This window comes from Psittacula echo (assembly GCF_963264785.1).
Source record: "Psittacula echo genome assembly, chromosome: 3".
NCBI classification, from domain to species: domain Eukaryota; kingdom Metazoa; phylum Chordata; class Aves; order Psittaciformes; family Psittacidae; genus Psittacula; species Psittacula echo.
Window position 1 is genome coordinate 11505772 of NC_137736.1, and position 15167 is coordinate 11520938.

The following is a 15167-nucleotide window of genomic DNA, read 5'->3' on the forward strand; positions in this document are numbered from 1 at the left end:
GGAGAAAGCATTCCTCATATCCCAACAAAAGAAGATCCATTTGTTTCCTTAGGCACAATTTACTCTTTCACATTTCTGGGCTTTGTTGTATTCTTACCTGACAATCTGAGAGTGCTTTTGATGTGAGAGCTAGCCAAATTTGGAGGTGAGACTTGATAACCTGGGAAAGTACAAAGAGAATCTAACATTGTATGACATTCACCTCCTCTCCTGCCCATAAGGCACACAGTAGCCCATCTTCTTCTATAGTTTGCTGTGCTGGATGCCAATCTCACTTCAAAGCCACACTAATGTAGACTCTTTACAGTGACTTTGATGGAGACTCTCCGGATTTAAGCCAATGCAGTCTAGATTGGAATAAGTCTCACCTCCTCATCCATATGTAACGTATAAATTCCCTCCTGCCACTTTTGAATTCTGTCCTATTGAGCAGGGTGGCATCTAAAGGAGCCTCTCTGAGCAGAATACCAACACCAAAGAGGCAAAAGCTGGATCATAACAAGAAAGCCTATAAACCTAAGTCTTGGCGAGGATGCTCAGATAAAAGAACACATTTTTGGCATAAGTCACCCAAAAGACGTGAAAAGAACGAAGAGATTTTCCTTCTTACATCAATCCTTCATTTCCACTGAAGAAAGCCCACTTTGGAATCCATATCCTTATACCATCTACTTCTTGATACATCAAGGATGGCTTAGAATCTGCCCTACTGTACAACTGGGAATGCCTGAGGTTCCAGATCAACTAATACTGGTTTCCTAAGCCATTACCAGCGGACGCATAGAGTATGTGGAACTGAACAACAAGGAGAGCTGAGGACTGTCAGAGGAATTAGCAACTGGTGTAAAGAGTCAACCAGCCTCTCCCTAACTCCATAAACATTAAATATTGACCATTAAAAAACATGCATTTCCCTATCTGGTTAGTTATTCCTTTCCCTTCTTCTTTTCTTTTTCATCCCACCCTTAGATGAAGGCAAGAATCTCTTCTGGATAGAAATGAAACGCCCTTTTGCTTGTGTTTGCATCAAAGATACCCATGGCTAACACCATAGAGCCATTGTAGTAAATGCAAGGCAGATGAACATCACTGCACACAAGTAGCAGGGCCAGCATGCCTCATGGGTGTAGCAGCCAAGCATGCCATGGCGATCAGCCAACCCATGACACTGGATGGGAGCCAATTTGATTTATTTTTGACAGCCTGACACCGCATACTACTGTGCCAGTCTTCAATCACAGGAACGATAAGAGGTGACCTTTGAAAGCCAAGGGGACTGATGGAGCTGAAAGAAGATCTGCCCCCAGGCTGGAGGACTACTGGAGTGTCAAGATGTTTGGAAGCCCTCCCTCTTCTATGAATGACCACTGTAGTCATACCAGCAGTCACCAGTGGTTTGTTTCGACTGGGAGAAGGGTCAAGACACGGCAAATGTCTTTAAGTCTACGGGAAGAGTAAGTACCAAAAGAGAAACAGGGACATTTAAAGAGATGAGAGGAAGCAATAGGATTAAGATAGGAAAAAGACAAGAAAGGTTTTCTGTCAGGAAATACTTCCTCTCTTTGGGAACTTCTGTACTGTGATGATGCTCTATTGTGAGATATTCTTTAAGGAAAAAGCAGCTTCTTACTATTCTGGACATTGTGCTATGTGTTCTGCAAAGTGTATTGCAGAACACAGCCCAGCATCCTCAGATGGACAGGAGGGCCTGTTCAATCTTTTTTGCATTCCTTTCTTGGATGGCTCTGGGGGCACCCACCCAGCTGAATGAGTTTGTGATTGGAAGGCTGATATCATACTGGGATAGGAAAAAAATCTATATTCATTAACATTTTAAAGAGACTATCAGTTTGACTGTGGCCACACACTTGCCATGTTTGCTTTCTGCAAACATTGGTAAGCTTGAGTATCCCTGCATGCATATTGAATAAGTATAAAGAGATGCACAACCTGGTCTTGAACACTCAAACAATCACTAAAAACTCATTTTAAATTATATATTTGATTGTAGACTTTCCAACTTAACTCTGTTGGCCAGATATTTACCTAAGTAACAGTACCATGTGCAAATGCATGTGAAATCATGCATTTAAATAGCTACTTCAAATGATGTGGCCATGAATGGTCAGCCACTTCAGATGATTTTAAAGCCAACAAGAACATGGGGAAAATACCTGCAAATAATTTAGAATACTGCATAGAACTAAACCATTCTTTGATGACTGGTGACTCAAACGAGGTAACATTAAGCAAATGAAATAGGCTGTTACTATGAATTTCCTACCTCTATCCATTAGAGCACATTAACCTGAATAAAAATAGAATGTTAATTCAAAGCAGAATCACTATTCCTGTTTAGAAATAAGGCATCCCAGGTCTGAAATAAGAGTTAATTATCACTCATTATCCTGTTCACAGAGAACCCCAAAGCACTGATACACTCTGTCCTATTTTTGCCATTGATGTTTATACCTTTGCCCAAGTATAAAAACAATGCAAGTACAGCATGCAAGATGCCAAATTAGATTTCACAAATCACATGACATTTATTTCACCACTCAACTCATTGTACAAGGAAAGAACAAAGGGCTGGAGACCTTGACAGCAAAAAGCCAACTTGGACAATGTAACTTCAAGGCTTATCTCTAGAAATGTTTACATGAATGGAGGTAAAACCAGTAACTCTTTGTTGCTGTGTACATTCAGTTCAGACTCACGCTCTTGAAGGCTGCTCCCTTTGTACATATATTAAATCATACATGTTCTACATGAGCTCCTTTTGTAGTACTTATCTGTCGTTTTGGATACCTGTTCTTTCTTATCTGTCCACTTTGTTGAGCAGGAACAAATTCGCCTGAAGTCCCAAATTAGCTATGAAGCTTAGAGAGTGGGAATTGTCATTTGTGGGAAAAAAGTGGTGGACCAAATGAAATGATGGAGAAACACCAGTAAGTGCAAGATTGGATGCTAAGGCTCTGTAACATTTACATCAGGCTGCTTATAAATATCAAGCTGATATATCCCATTTTTACCCCAACAAGCTAATAAATGCAAGAATGACCTATACAACTGAATGTCTCATGAATGTGGAGGCCAGTTATGCTTGACACTGCCTCTGTACATGTGGTGCCTACCTCTGATGTTATTATGTTGTTTACCTTGTCTTTCTTTGATAACTTAAGAAAGGTAAAGAACAAGAGCAAAAGTATCCTCAAGTCTTTGATGCAGTTTCTACCCAGCTCAGTATCACAATTCAAAACCAGCTCTTTATGGTTTGTAAACACTATGCCTCTGTCAAAAATGTTCGCTTTTGCCTCTCAAAACTTTCTACCTCTTCCCAGGGGAACTAGTTAAGCAGCACTGCACTCAGGCAAGAGCAAAGAATTGAAAACACCTAGAGTGACTGTTTGCACTCAATGTTCTCTTCTGTCCTCACTCATTGAGCTGCCAGAGCCTTTAATCTTCCCTTTCCCTAACTTACCCTCTTACCATGAGGGTCTGACTCAGCTGACAAGTCTAAAAGCTTCATGCAACTATGGCTGTAATGGGCTACTCCAAGTGCAGAGGCTAGAAGTATTCGTGTGGATGGAATCAGCAATGCTGATAACAATGTGTTCCTGACTAAGATGTGGTTTGCCAGGAATCTCATCCATTCACAAGAAGATGGGAAAAAGACCCTTCTTGACCATCACACCAGCAAAACTAAATAGCCTCTTGCAGTATGAGAACTGTCTTGTGAGATATTCAGCTCAAGTTGGCAGCCCCCAGTGAGCAGGTATCAGTTTGGCCTGTTTTATTGCCCCACTGCAGCTGTCTGTGCTAGTGTGACTGGGAAGGTTCATCAACCTCTTTAGCATATGAAGAGCTTGGGGAACACTCCCAGGCTCCTCCAAGCCTCCCTGACACTCTCTGGCCACCATAGCTAAAGGAGCTGGATAGCTCCTCCACCTAGAGGAACAGAAGCCTTGAGAGGAGGAGCAGTGATTCCAAAAGATGCTGGAAAGCAGGGAAGAGCGTGTTAAGAACGTGCAACTCCCTCCACCCCTAAAGCCCAGCAAGGGGATTCCCTTGTTAACCCAACCTCAGAGGCATCCCCAAGGGACCAAGGGAGGTATCCATTTGTGAAGGTCCCCATTCCCTAAGCGAGACATCCACTCACCTGTCTTCTCTTCGGTTTGGCTGCTCTCCACTGTCTCCATTTGGGGTTGCGCTGTTGCCTTGGCAGTAGCATCCTCTGCGGCAGGGGTGGTGGTGGTGGCAGTGGTGTCAGCAGCAGGCACGTCGGCTTGTTTAGGCTCCTCTTTGTCTTGGGCTTCGTCAGCCTTCAAGGACGGCGAGTTATCAGTGGAAGCTTTAGTGGCACTTTCCGTTTCAGCAGCGGCAGCAGCGGGCTTCTCCTCGGAGGAGGCAGCAGGAGCGGCAGCCTGCGGGGCTGGCTGCTCTGAGCCCGTGTCGGCGGCTCCATCCCCTTTTTTCTCCTCCGCTGGTGCACTGCTGTCTTTGCTGCCCTCCTCCACTTGGGCACTGTCAGCGGTGGCAGCTTCTGTGGCAGTGGGAGCCTCGGTCTCTTTGTTCTCGGCTGCTCCACCAGCAGGGCCTTCCTCCTTCTTGTCAGCAGCATCAGTCTCAGATGCTGGAGCATCTCCCTTCTTCTCCCCCTTGAGCTTTTTCCTTGTTATGTGTCCGCGGAAGCTGGCCTGGATTTTGGTGGCTGCCTTATGAGCTTTATCTTCTGGTTTGATGCCATCTTGTTCAATCTTTTGGTCTCCATCCTCATTTTTTTCAACCTTTGAAGAAGAACAAGGGAGGAGAGCAGAGGAGAAAACAGGGAGATGAGTTAAGGTTTCTCCAGGTGCAGCTCAGGCTCTGGTTTTGTGAGGAATGTCCCACATTCCCCTCCTGCTACCCAGTGACACGTTTCAAAGCAGCCTTCCATTTAGCATGGGTTTGAAGCCAAGTGGCTTTAATTCCACCCGAGGGCTGGACAGACACAGGGGGGTTGTAAAAGGAATTTAAAGCACTTCATCATCTCTGCCAGCAATGCTGAGAGCACCTTGGCTGTGTGGAAAGGCTAGTACCAGCTCCCTTGTCCCCATGCTTTATTTTCCCATCCATTTTGAAATACACTGATTTTTTATCCCCTACTCATTTACAAAACACTCTCCCAAGGGGAATTCCCACGGTCCTTCCAAATCAAGTTTGATTTGCCTTCAAGTCTTGGTTTCTCTTTAATGACACCTTGTTTCGCAGGTGTGTGACTCTAATGACACTGAGTGTTTCGTCCTTTAAAGCTTTTTGGCTCGGGATTGCCAACAGAGATTAGTATTGCTGCCTGCCCCACTGCAGTTGCGTGCTGTCAGACATACACACATATTCACAGCATATACTCCTCACAAATGCCCTGCCTTGCAAGCACTCCAACCGCTTCACTCCCGGCACATGGTTTCAATGAAAGAGTAACAGGCAGATGGATATCAGTGTTCACAATCTCAGCAGATGATTGTTATTTCTCTACTGGGGGAATTCAGCCTTGCAACAAAGAACAGGCATTCCCCATGTTTTTTAAACATATGCCATGCATTAGAGTCTTAAATGGGACCAAAGCAGAGCCTGTTCCTCATGCTGGTGTGGTGCAGGTAGACAATTCTCAGCTTGCAAACCCCCACTAAATCTACAGGACATACTATGCTTCACCCCAATAATTTAGCAGCCCTTGGGCAAGCAACAGTTCAGCTGCATATTGACAGAAGGACACTGTTCTATTAATATTCCCATTGGGAAGCATTCAAAGGAGATACTTGGAAACAGAACCACTGGCCTCTTTGCTGTCTGCACCTGGTTTCCAACACTGGCTCAGGTCACAAAAGAAGGAGAAGAGCTGGCTGAGAAAGATAACAAGGATTTACTCCTAGGTGGAAAGAGGAAACCACTCCTTAGGCCATCACAACTGAGAGGAACCATCTGGGGAAAGGGCCAGGACTAGAAGAACAGAGAGAGGGGAAAGGCTATATATAAATTCAAACCAGTGCAGCAGGAATAAAGGGGAAGCCACTGTAACATGCACACATGGCACTGGAAACACCATGCCTCTGAAGAGGAGTATGGTGGCCAAGGAACAAGCAGTCTCAAATCATCAAGGTAAAGAGCAGCAGGGGTGGGATGGGTCTGGATACAGCAGGAGGTAAGTCTAGGAGTGAGACTGGGTACCAGGATGCTTATGCAGAGGATAAGTGAAAAAGCCTGTGAGTGAATATGCAACTGATATTAACACACAGAATTCAGCACAAGGAGGTTTCATGCTCCTCACCATGCCCAGGGACAAAATGGTTGTTGTACCTATCAAAGGGACACAGACGAGCAGTTATGTCTACACTTCCCCAAGTGTATTAAGTGATGTGGTATGGAAAGTGGGCTTTCATGTTCATCTTGGCATGTCAGGAAGCAGGTGATGGTAATGTGTAAAGACAATGCAGATGTTGGCATGCTGTAACCCTTCATGTACGTCTTTTACTTACACAGCTAATTCTGCACTGTATTATTGAGCATGTGGGGCAAGCTTTCCAGCCTATTTCAGTACAAGGGGATGGAAACTAATTGGAAGTACCTTTAAACCAGCACATTCACAGGAGAGCTGTGATCCTTTCAGGGTAGTGCAGCTCTGCACAGGCTCATCCATCCTGCTCCTTAGGTGAGTTTTGCAGCTTGCAGTAAGTCCTGTGTTGCTGTGGCAACATAACTACTAATACCTGGACTAGCTGGTTTAAGGAAAGCTTGAGCATGCCTGCATTACACTGTAGCCATAGCAATGTGGAGATAGACTAGGTACTTCTGGACAGTAACACTTAGATGCCCTATCTTTGACTAAGGACGGTAGCCAATTTCAAACAGCAGCAGGACTGGGAGACTGGACAGTTTAGAAATGACTGAAAGACCCTAAAGGTCCAGTCTCATATGCTTGCTTTCTGCAAAACCATCAGTGAATGTGACAAAACTGTTAACTCCTGGGTATAAATGAAAACCATTGACTCGAAGGGAGATTTGTCTTGCCACTGGCCTTGCACCTCTCACATCCCACATCCCTGTGCCAACCAGGGAAGCTATTATGAAGTGTTGAATTCATGCCTCTGCCTCCAGAGGAGTTACCTGGTACCTGGGCTATGAAACTCTGAGGTTTATCTGCTTCCCACTGCTAGCAGGAGGCCTGGGCACAGCAAGAAGCACAGCAAGAAGCAAGCATCCTCCTACGCAAGCTGAACTTGCAGAGACCTGTGACTGCCAGCCAGCCCTGTACCTGACAGGGAAAGAAGGAGCATTCTTTCTCTTCAGGGAGGCCAGACTGAAACCTCTCACCCACACCTACTGCATTATAGAGCTAAAAGGCTCCTTTGCTGTTCCGATGACATCATGGTCCTCTTATCCCAGTTGGGATGACATCAGTTTGAGTCCTTGCCAGATCACAAGGTTCGCAGCTACAAAATGTATTTCCAACAGGGTGCTTTCAGCATAATTTCAGATGTAAAAGATAAGAAATATGAAGCTGGGGCAGAGGTGGAGTTTAAGATCATGGATGAAAGAAATGTACTAATAGTTTGTCTGTGCCAATTGTGGCCCTCAGCAATCCCATTTCTATTCAGTCCTTCCTCACTGAAGCATTTGAAATGACTTCAGGCTACTGGCCTGCAGCTACTTCTGGGGTAGGACACGGTATCCATTCCGTATGTGTGTCATGTTGTATAACAATGGGTTGGGTGAGAAACAGATTGTTTCAGAGGGAAACTTATGCTCACACAAAAAAAAAAGACAAAGGCTCTTCATCTGTGGATTATGCACACATTAGATAAGCTTTAATTAAGGAAGCTGCTCAAAAATAACCTGCATATATAGTGAAGCTCCTAGAAAGCGATTTATCTTCCTTGGAAAGCTAAAAGGGTGAGTCAGCCCTGCCAGGGTGTATTCAAAAGCATCTCAGTGGAAAAGAAGAAATCTGCCTGTCTTATCTATCTGCCATGCGTGTATGACATCTTGGCTGGAGTACTGTGGCTGGAATCAAGTGACAATTATTACTAGTGTTTGTACAGAAACCAGGGCTCCCAGCCAAGAATCAGATCTGGTAAGATTAAGTTTTATATACTCGTATTCCATCACACCCCCCCCTTCATTTACACATTTATGTGTAAAGAAAACTCATGCTAGTCATTAACATTGACATATTCATGATACTGTGAGTCTGTATGCAGTGTATTGTCATTTTACACAGAGCAAATATCCTCTGTTTCATTTATTGTGGAACAAATCATAGATTCTTCCATGGCAGAAGAATTAAAATCACTGAGGTGGGTGGATACATAGCTATATGGATGTATAAATGGACATACATAGTCAGGACCATCTCCACATCCCCACTGAAGCCGGTATGCAAAGCTTTGCCTTCATGAACACACTGCTAAGCTTTGATGTCTCTATCTACACAGCCCACAACATCTTTTCCAGTCCTAGAGGGATGATCCCCTCACCATCTCCATCTGCTTGTCTGCCACACCTCCAGGTTTCTAGGACATCCCTTTCCCAGGCAGACAGCTCCTGTGAGACTTTCCTTGCTGTCACACAGTGCAGAGTAGGAGATATGACATCAATGTTTACGGGCAGAGGTTAGTTTTTAGGTACCAGGAAGATGGAAATGGCATGAAGCCATGACCCTAAGAAGATTTCTGATCTCTGGCAACCTTTCCACCTTCCACCTCCAAACCCACAGCTTACAGAGGGGTCAAAATATGGCAAAGAATGAAGACAGTGTTCCTATAACCTTCAGGCCCTTCTAAATGTCCCACATGCTGGTACATCAGGAAATGGGAAATGAAGAAACTTGATGTTTTCCAGATATTCCATGTGCTTGCAGCCACATACAGGCAAAGCGAAAGAAGGAAGAGGACTGACTGCTTGGTCTTTGCTTGTTGTTTGCATACTTGTCTCTCGTGATGTATCTCATTGCCCATCCTTGGAAAAATAATCACATAGGTTTGTATTTTGGAAGCTGAGATGGAGAGATCAAGAAAGAACTGACTGTTCCATTAAAAGGTCTTTCAATATTATCCTGTCTACTCTGCCATTTTCTACAGATCTCCCTTTCTTGGTGTTTCTCTGCCCACCAATATATAGAGTGTATCAACCTCCTTAATGTTCACCCTAGGATCACGTTGCTGTACACTCAGTCATCACAGATATCCTGCTCCTTTCTGTCCTTATCTAGGAGCTCCTTTTAACATGACACCAAATGCCAGAGCCCTTCCATTCACATTGCTGCCTCCTGGTATTCTGAAACCTGTGTGGCACAAGTCCAGATTTAGGATTTACACAGCTTTTACCAGAGGAGGCATTAGCATTGTCCAGGGCCTTGACATCCATAGGACTAGTGACAGTTATCAATAAGCCACTTCATAACCCAACTTCATAACCAATGATACTCAATTATTAAGATAAAAAACCCAACCCGTGTTCTCCATGCAAAGATACAGGGACCTAAAGTCATTCCTTTCTCGTGACACATGCATTAAGGTAAGGAAATCTTTCCTTCAGTTAGCTAGGTGAAGTAGCTCTGAATCAACTTGTGGTACTTGCGGGGTTAAGGTGCATCTCAGCCCATACTCTAACCTAGACTAGAGCAAATGCATGTTCCTACTGATGTAGCTCAAAGTCATAAAGAAATGTAGGCACCTGACTCCCATTGGATTCACAAGATTGAGTCACCTCCATGCTTTTGTGAGCTTGAAGTGACCTGATTTGTCTCAGAGCAGGCATTTAAGGAGCAGAATGCATCAAAGTAAACTACACCAGCTGTCTCCCCAGAAGGAGTAAAGCGTGGACACATGAGAGAGAGAAAAGGCTTTCACGCCTTGGGAAGTGAGGAAGCGATTTAGCACAGAGAACAGCTTTTTGTAACCCAGTTAAATGGTGTGAAGACACCTGGCTGCAGGATGGCATTTCTCAGCACAACCTGTCTGCGAGGCGAGGAAACAAACAGAGTTCCTTTTTATTCCTAGGATAAGTATGGTGACATTGGGTAAAACACCCTTGAGAGAAAAAAGGTTAATTCAGCCCTCTGAAGGCTTGGGCACAATGGTTCCCCAGGGTATAACCAGCAGGGTTTCAGCTTTCCAGTTTCACATCCTGTAACAATGAAGTTTCCACCCTTTCCTCTACAAGATCCTCTCACATGTAGGAAATTTGCCCTCCATTTTATGGTGCCTGGAATGAAATCAGCTGATGATGGTCAGGCAGATGGATGGATTTTATTCACTTGTGTACAGTGACTCAGAGGAGAGGTAGAAAATAATCTAAGATAGACCTATTTAGATATTTTCAGGATGCATTCTCAATAAATCCATTATATTCTCCTCACCTGCTTTATGACTCTCCCTTCTATTTGTCACCTTGTTTCTGCTAAGCTGATGATCAACCAGGGTGCCTTCTACCCCCTGAAGCTCCAGTGGTTAAAAGGAGAAAGGCTCTCAGTACTCCCTGTGCTGCCTTTACATAGAATCATAGAATGGTTTGGGTTGGAGAGGACCTTAAGATCATCCAGTTCCAACCCCTCGTTGTTCAGTTCAAAGCACCCAAAGTCTCAGAGGCAGGACCAGGTTGCAGTATGCCAAGGCGGTGCTTTTATAGTTAATGTCAAGAGCATGTGTATATCTTGAGGTATGGCCCAAGTGTGTGAGGGCACTTGAGTGCACAAGGTCTGTGTGGACTGTGTTGAAGGCCTTGGGTGTTTGGCGCAATCAACATCCATGCTCTTGCTTCATGTTGGATCCCGGCGCATACTGCGCTGTCAGTTGTGCCTAGTCTCCTTTTGGGAGGGAAATTGTTGTGTCACTCCAGAAGGAGCCAGCCAGCAGGCGTTCGCATCAAGGGACCAAAGCCTGGAAATGAAGCAGGAAGGTATCCAAGCTGCCAGTGTGCATCCTCTCCCAAAAATAGACCAGGTTGAAGAAATTCAGCAAAGGGACCAGGTGAAAAATTTCCACTGAACTATGCTTTGATTAGAAAAGCTCAATCAAAAAATACATGGTTTCTGCTGCAGATGGGCTTAGACAGAAACACAAGCCTGGATATCACTGCATTAAAGAGAAGGTTTATCTAGGCTCAGACTATGTGGTTTGTGTGGTCCCGTTTGGGGCAGTTTGGACAGTTTGATTGCTGTGTGAATTGTTTTAAACATCTTCAGAGTCTGAATGCCATGGGCAGGAAATGGAACCCTGAAGTATTGATCTCTCTCCCTCTCCTCCTTTTCTTTTTCACTCTCTTTATTTTCTTGCTTGCTTAGTTTTGGCCTCCACAGAAATGTTCAAGGAATTGTTATATACATCTGGTGGCTCCAGAGGTTAATAATATGTCCCCATGAGGGCTGGACACATTTGCTTCTGCTTTTGCTGCAGCCAAGGGCCAGACTTGCTTCTCTGAGATCTGGTGCAGAACTTCCCCAGAGTCCAGGCTTACGCAAGGTCTCTGGAGCCATTTCCACAAGATGAAGCATCTTGTGTCCTGCAGCTCCTGTCCCATTCCCTCCATGGGAACACAGGGCTGCACTCAGCTCAGGTGATGGGAAACATCCCTACTTCTCCCCAGCCAGAGTAAACCGCAGGCAGGGATTCTACAAGCCCTTCCACTGCTGGTCTCTGAGATCACCTTGATCTTTCCCTGTTGCACCTAAGAATTATAAGGAATTTTGTACTGGAACCATCAGTCCATGGGCAACTAGACTGAGGCCCTGTCACTAGCTCAGTATCTGCTTGTGCTCCTTGCCGGTTTGCCCAGAGTTTTTGCAGCCAGCAGGATAACAATGACAGGCTCAAGCCCCAAATCCATCCAGTCTCTGAACCTTCTTTTTAACCTGCCTGTTAACCTTGAGTCTCCTCTGGTACCTCCTTCTGGTAGTGACTGCCAACAAACACCATGAAATCTCTCAACCTAGTGATGACAGAGCTAAGTATCAAGTAACTCCCTCCCTGCTTGATGGTAAGCTCAGGGCTGTATTTGTTCTATTATTATTATTATATTTTAGTTTCTGTCACTGGAAATGGGGGCAATTTATCTTCTGAGAACGCATTTGCAAGTTCATTGGAGTCAAACATCCCCAGCAATTAGGAAAAGCAAGCCACTAATTCCCAATGTCTTGGAAAGCTGCTTAGAAGGTGGGCTTTGCTATTGCAGCTGTGACCTTTCCCACCCAGCACAGCCCCAGGCTTGACCACTGCACGGGTGGGCAGGGGAGGGCAGGGATGGGGCTGAAACCCAGGGTGGCAAGAAGAGACACTGTGAGGTCTGGTAAGGTGTGAGGCTAAGGGAGGGAGAAGACAGAGCTCAAAGCAGAGAGGGAAAGGAATGAAAGTAGAGAAGAGGGAGGAAGGAACGAACCAAAGGCAGGGAGAGAGGTAAAACCTGTGCAAAGCCAAGGCACTGAATGGAAGAGAGGCAAATAAATAAGAGGCACAAGAACAAAGATGTGATACAGAGGAAGGGAGAGCACAAAGGAGAGGGAAAATTACTGATCCACATCCAAAGAGTGTGACAGAGGGAGATACCAAAACAGGCAGCTAAATAGGTGAGCGGGGTCCCCTGGAGCAGGTCTGCATGACTGTGCCACAGCTGAAAGTGGTGCTGGCAGTGCCATGCCACCTTGCTGCACCACCCTAGCTATCATTTCCATGAGCACTGGGCTGGCAGTGCTAGCAGTGGAGAGGCATAAGTGTCTATCAGAACCTGAGAAGCTCTCCAGAGAAGACCTGTACGACACAGCTTCTGTCACCCAAGAACACGGGCTTGGCTGCTTGAAACCATGCCCTGTTTGTATAACTTCAGTGTTTTCCGAGCACCATAAAACTGATGAATCAGGGCTGTGATTTCAGCTGTCACTCCATAATGTGCAATACCCCTCTCCCATCCTTCAGGTAGGGCTGTCACCGAAGCACAGACATGGCTTTGATTGGAAAGATCCTTTGGGGCCACAGGCAGCTGAACAAGAGACCCAGTAGCCTCAGGGCTTAATCACTTATTCTAGAGACTGGCACTGAGCTATGGGAAATGCACGTGGCTTTGAGCCATTTTGTTTCCTAGTTTGCTCCTCCACTGTATACAGCCCTATTGAAAAATCAGGAGAAGGGAGGCAAGCCTGCAGTACCTGCTGCTGTAGACCCTTTGTGGACACTGTTAAGTTAGTGTTAGAAAGATCTCCAGCCAAAAAGAACATGTTGAATAGATGTACTAGGGAAAAAATGCCACAAGTGTTTGGATTTGCCATTTATGAAGGCTAGTATATCATAGCCACATTTAAGTAGTCACCCAGAGCTTCTCCTAAGCTTCCTGCTGCAGGAAAGTTGTTCTTTCTTTCACTTTTCCACTCCCATCTTCAAGCTGTTATTAAAAAGGGGCTTCAATAAGCTTCAGACATCTTGGTCATGAAGTCTTTTTCCTGTTCTTCAGTAAGGAAGCCTTAAAGCACTGCACATTGTAATGCTTTTTCCCCAGGCACAGAGTTTAGATCACTCCGCATCTGCTGCATCTGCAGCACAGCCATACTGTACATCCTCTTGTGGAGGGCTTTGCTCAGCAGTCCTCCTGGCAGAGAAGGTGAGGGAAAAGGGACCCCTGGTGAGGATGAGAGAATGGGTGGGCAGGCAGGGTGCACAAAGCTTATTCCACTTCTATATGCCCTTCTGCAGATGTGATATGGAAAGTGAGTTTTCATCCTGAGAAGGACTTGTGTGTCTCTGGAATAGGAACCTTCTTCCCTCAGGATGCCATGCAAAGCCAGGCAGAAAGCACTAGGAAGTATGCACAGATGACCGAACACCAGACAACGTGCAGTTACTAAGGGCCAGTTCAGGCAGCACAGCTTTGTCACCCACTGAAAGGCATATCACGATAAATCTCCCGGGTTCTCCAGGCTCTCCCTGCACACTGCAGCAGGGCTGACTCCCTCCATCTTTAACCCACCCTGCAAGAGCACTGCTTGTTACCAGTCTGTGGACATTTCCCCCAAAGCTGATTCTCTGGGTTTCTCTGGCAGTTGATACCTTTGGTGAACTGAAGAATTTTTCTGCCAGCCATCTGCATCTTGTCCATGTTGAAACATAAAATCACAGAATGGTTTGGGTTGGAAAGGACCTTAAGATCATCCAGTTCCAACTCCCCTGCCTTGGGCAGGGACACCTCACACTAGACCATGTCACCCAAGGCTCTGTCCAACCTGGCCTTGAACACTGCCAGGGATGGAGCATTTACCACTTCTCTGGGCAAACTGTTCCAGTGCCTCACCACCTTCACAGTAAAGAACTTCTTCCTTATATCATATATCTTGAGAACAGCTTGTTTCCGCTCTCTTAGTAACACTCCTTCATATATCAATAGCTCTCATACCATCCTTCTTTGCCAGATGACTCTTCCCAGCTCTCTTAAGCCCTAGTTAGAGATCTTACTTTGGTTACAGAATTTACATTTGCTCTACAGAGGAATGACTAAAACGTCTCCCCAGCTTTAATGAATAATGAAACACTATACTCACAAAAATAATAATTAGCAATATAGCTAAAAATAAATCAATGTGCAGATCACACTCCCAAAGGCAGTAGGAAAAGCTGCAGCCACGAACTTAGATGGTGCTGAAAATAGCTAAGCACTTAGGGGAAACAAAGAAGAAAAGAAAGGTGAGGGGAACTTAGGGATGGCCGGGTGTCTGACATCAATCCATACAGGTTGTTGAACAGAGTCCTGAGTCTGCTCCATTTCCTGTCAGCCTCCCCCAGATGCTATTCATCACATTTAGGAGTTAGCTGGGGTTGTCAAAAAGTTGGGTAGCCAGAGCAGGTGGGATGAGAAAGATGGAATGGAAGGATCCCAAACACTTTCCAGAGGTTCCCCAAGGGTTTCCATCTGGCTCCTAATGGTGAGCTTCCAGATGAAAGAAGAGAAGAGCCAAATGCATGAGAATTTATGATGACGACAACCGCTATTATTTCCACGTCCTTGCTATGTATCTCCCTTGTGGTGCTGGGAAAGGAAGCAATGAAGCAAGCAATAGGACTCAAGACAATGGATTGTGCTGAATACAAGGAAAAGCACAGGCAGCACACTGGTTTACATTGGAAAAACAGTTCAGATACTACAGGAACCAG

General features: G+C 45.2%; 1 protein-coding gene across 1 annotated transcript in view; it reads right to left on the reverse strand.

Moving 5' to 3' along the window:
- Positions 1-15167, reverse strand: part of GAP43 (growth associated protein 43) — a gene marked incomplete at its 5' end in the record, with an annotated part of 51845 nt that overhangs the window by 19123 nt on the left and 17555 nt on the right. Inside the window, one exon of the mRNA XM_080613655.1 lies at positions 4160-4787. Coding sequence (XP_080469781.1) covers positions 4160-4787 — 628 coding nt within the window. The remainder of the gene's footprint in view (positions 1-4159; positions 4788-15167) is intronic.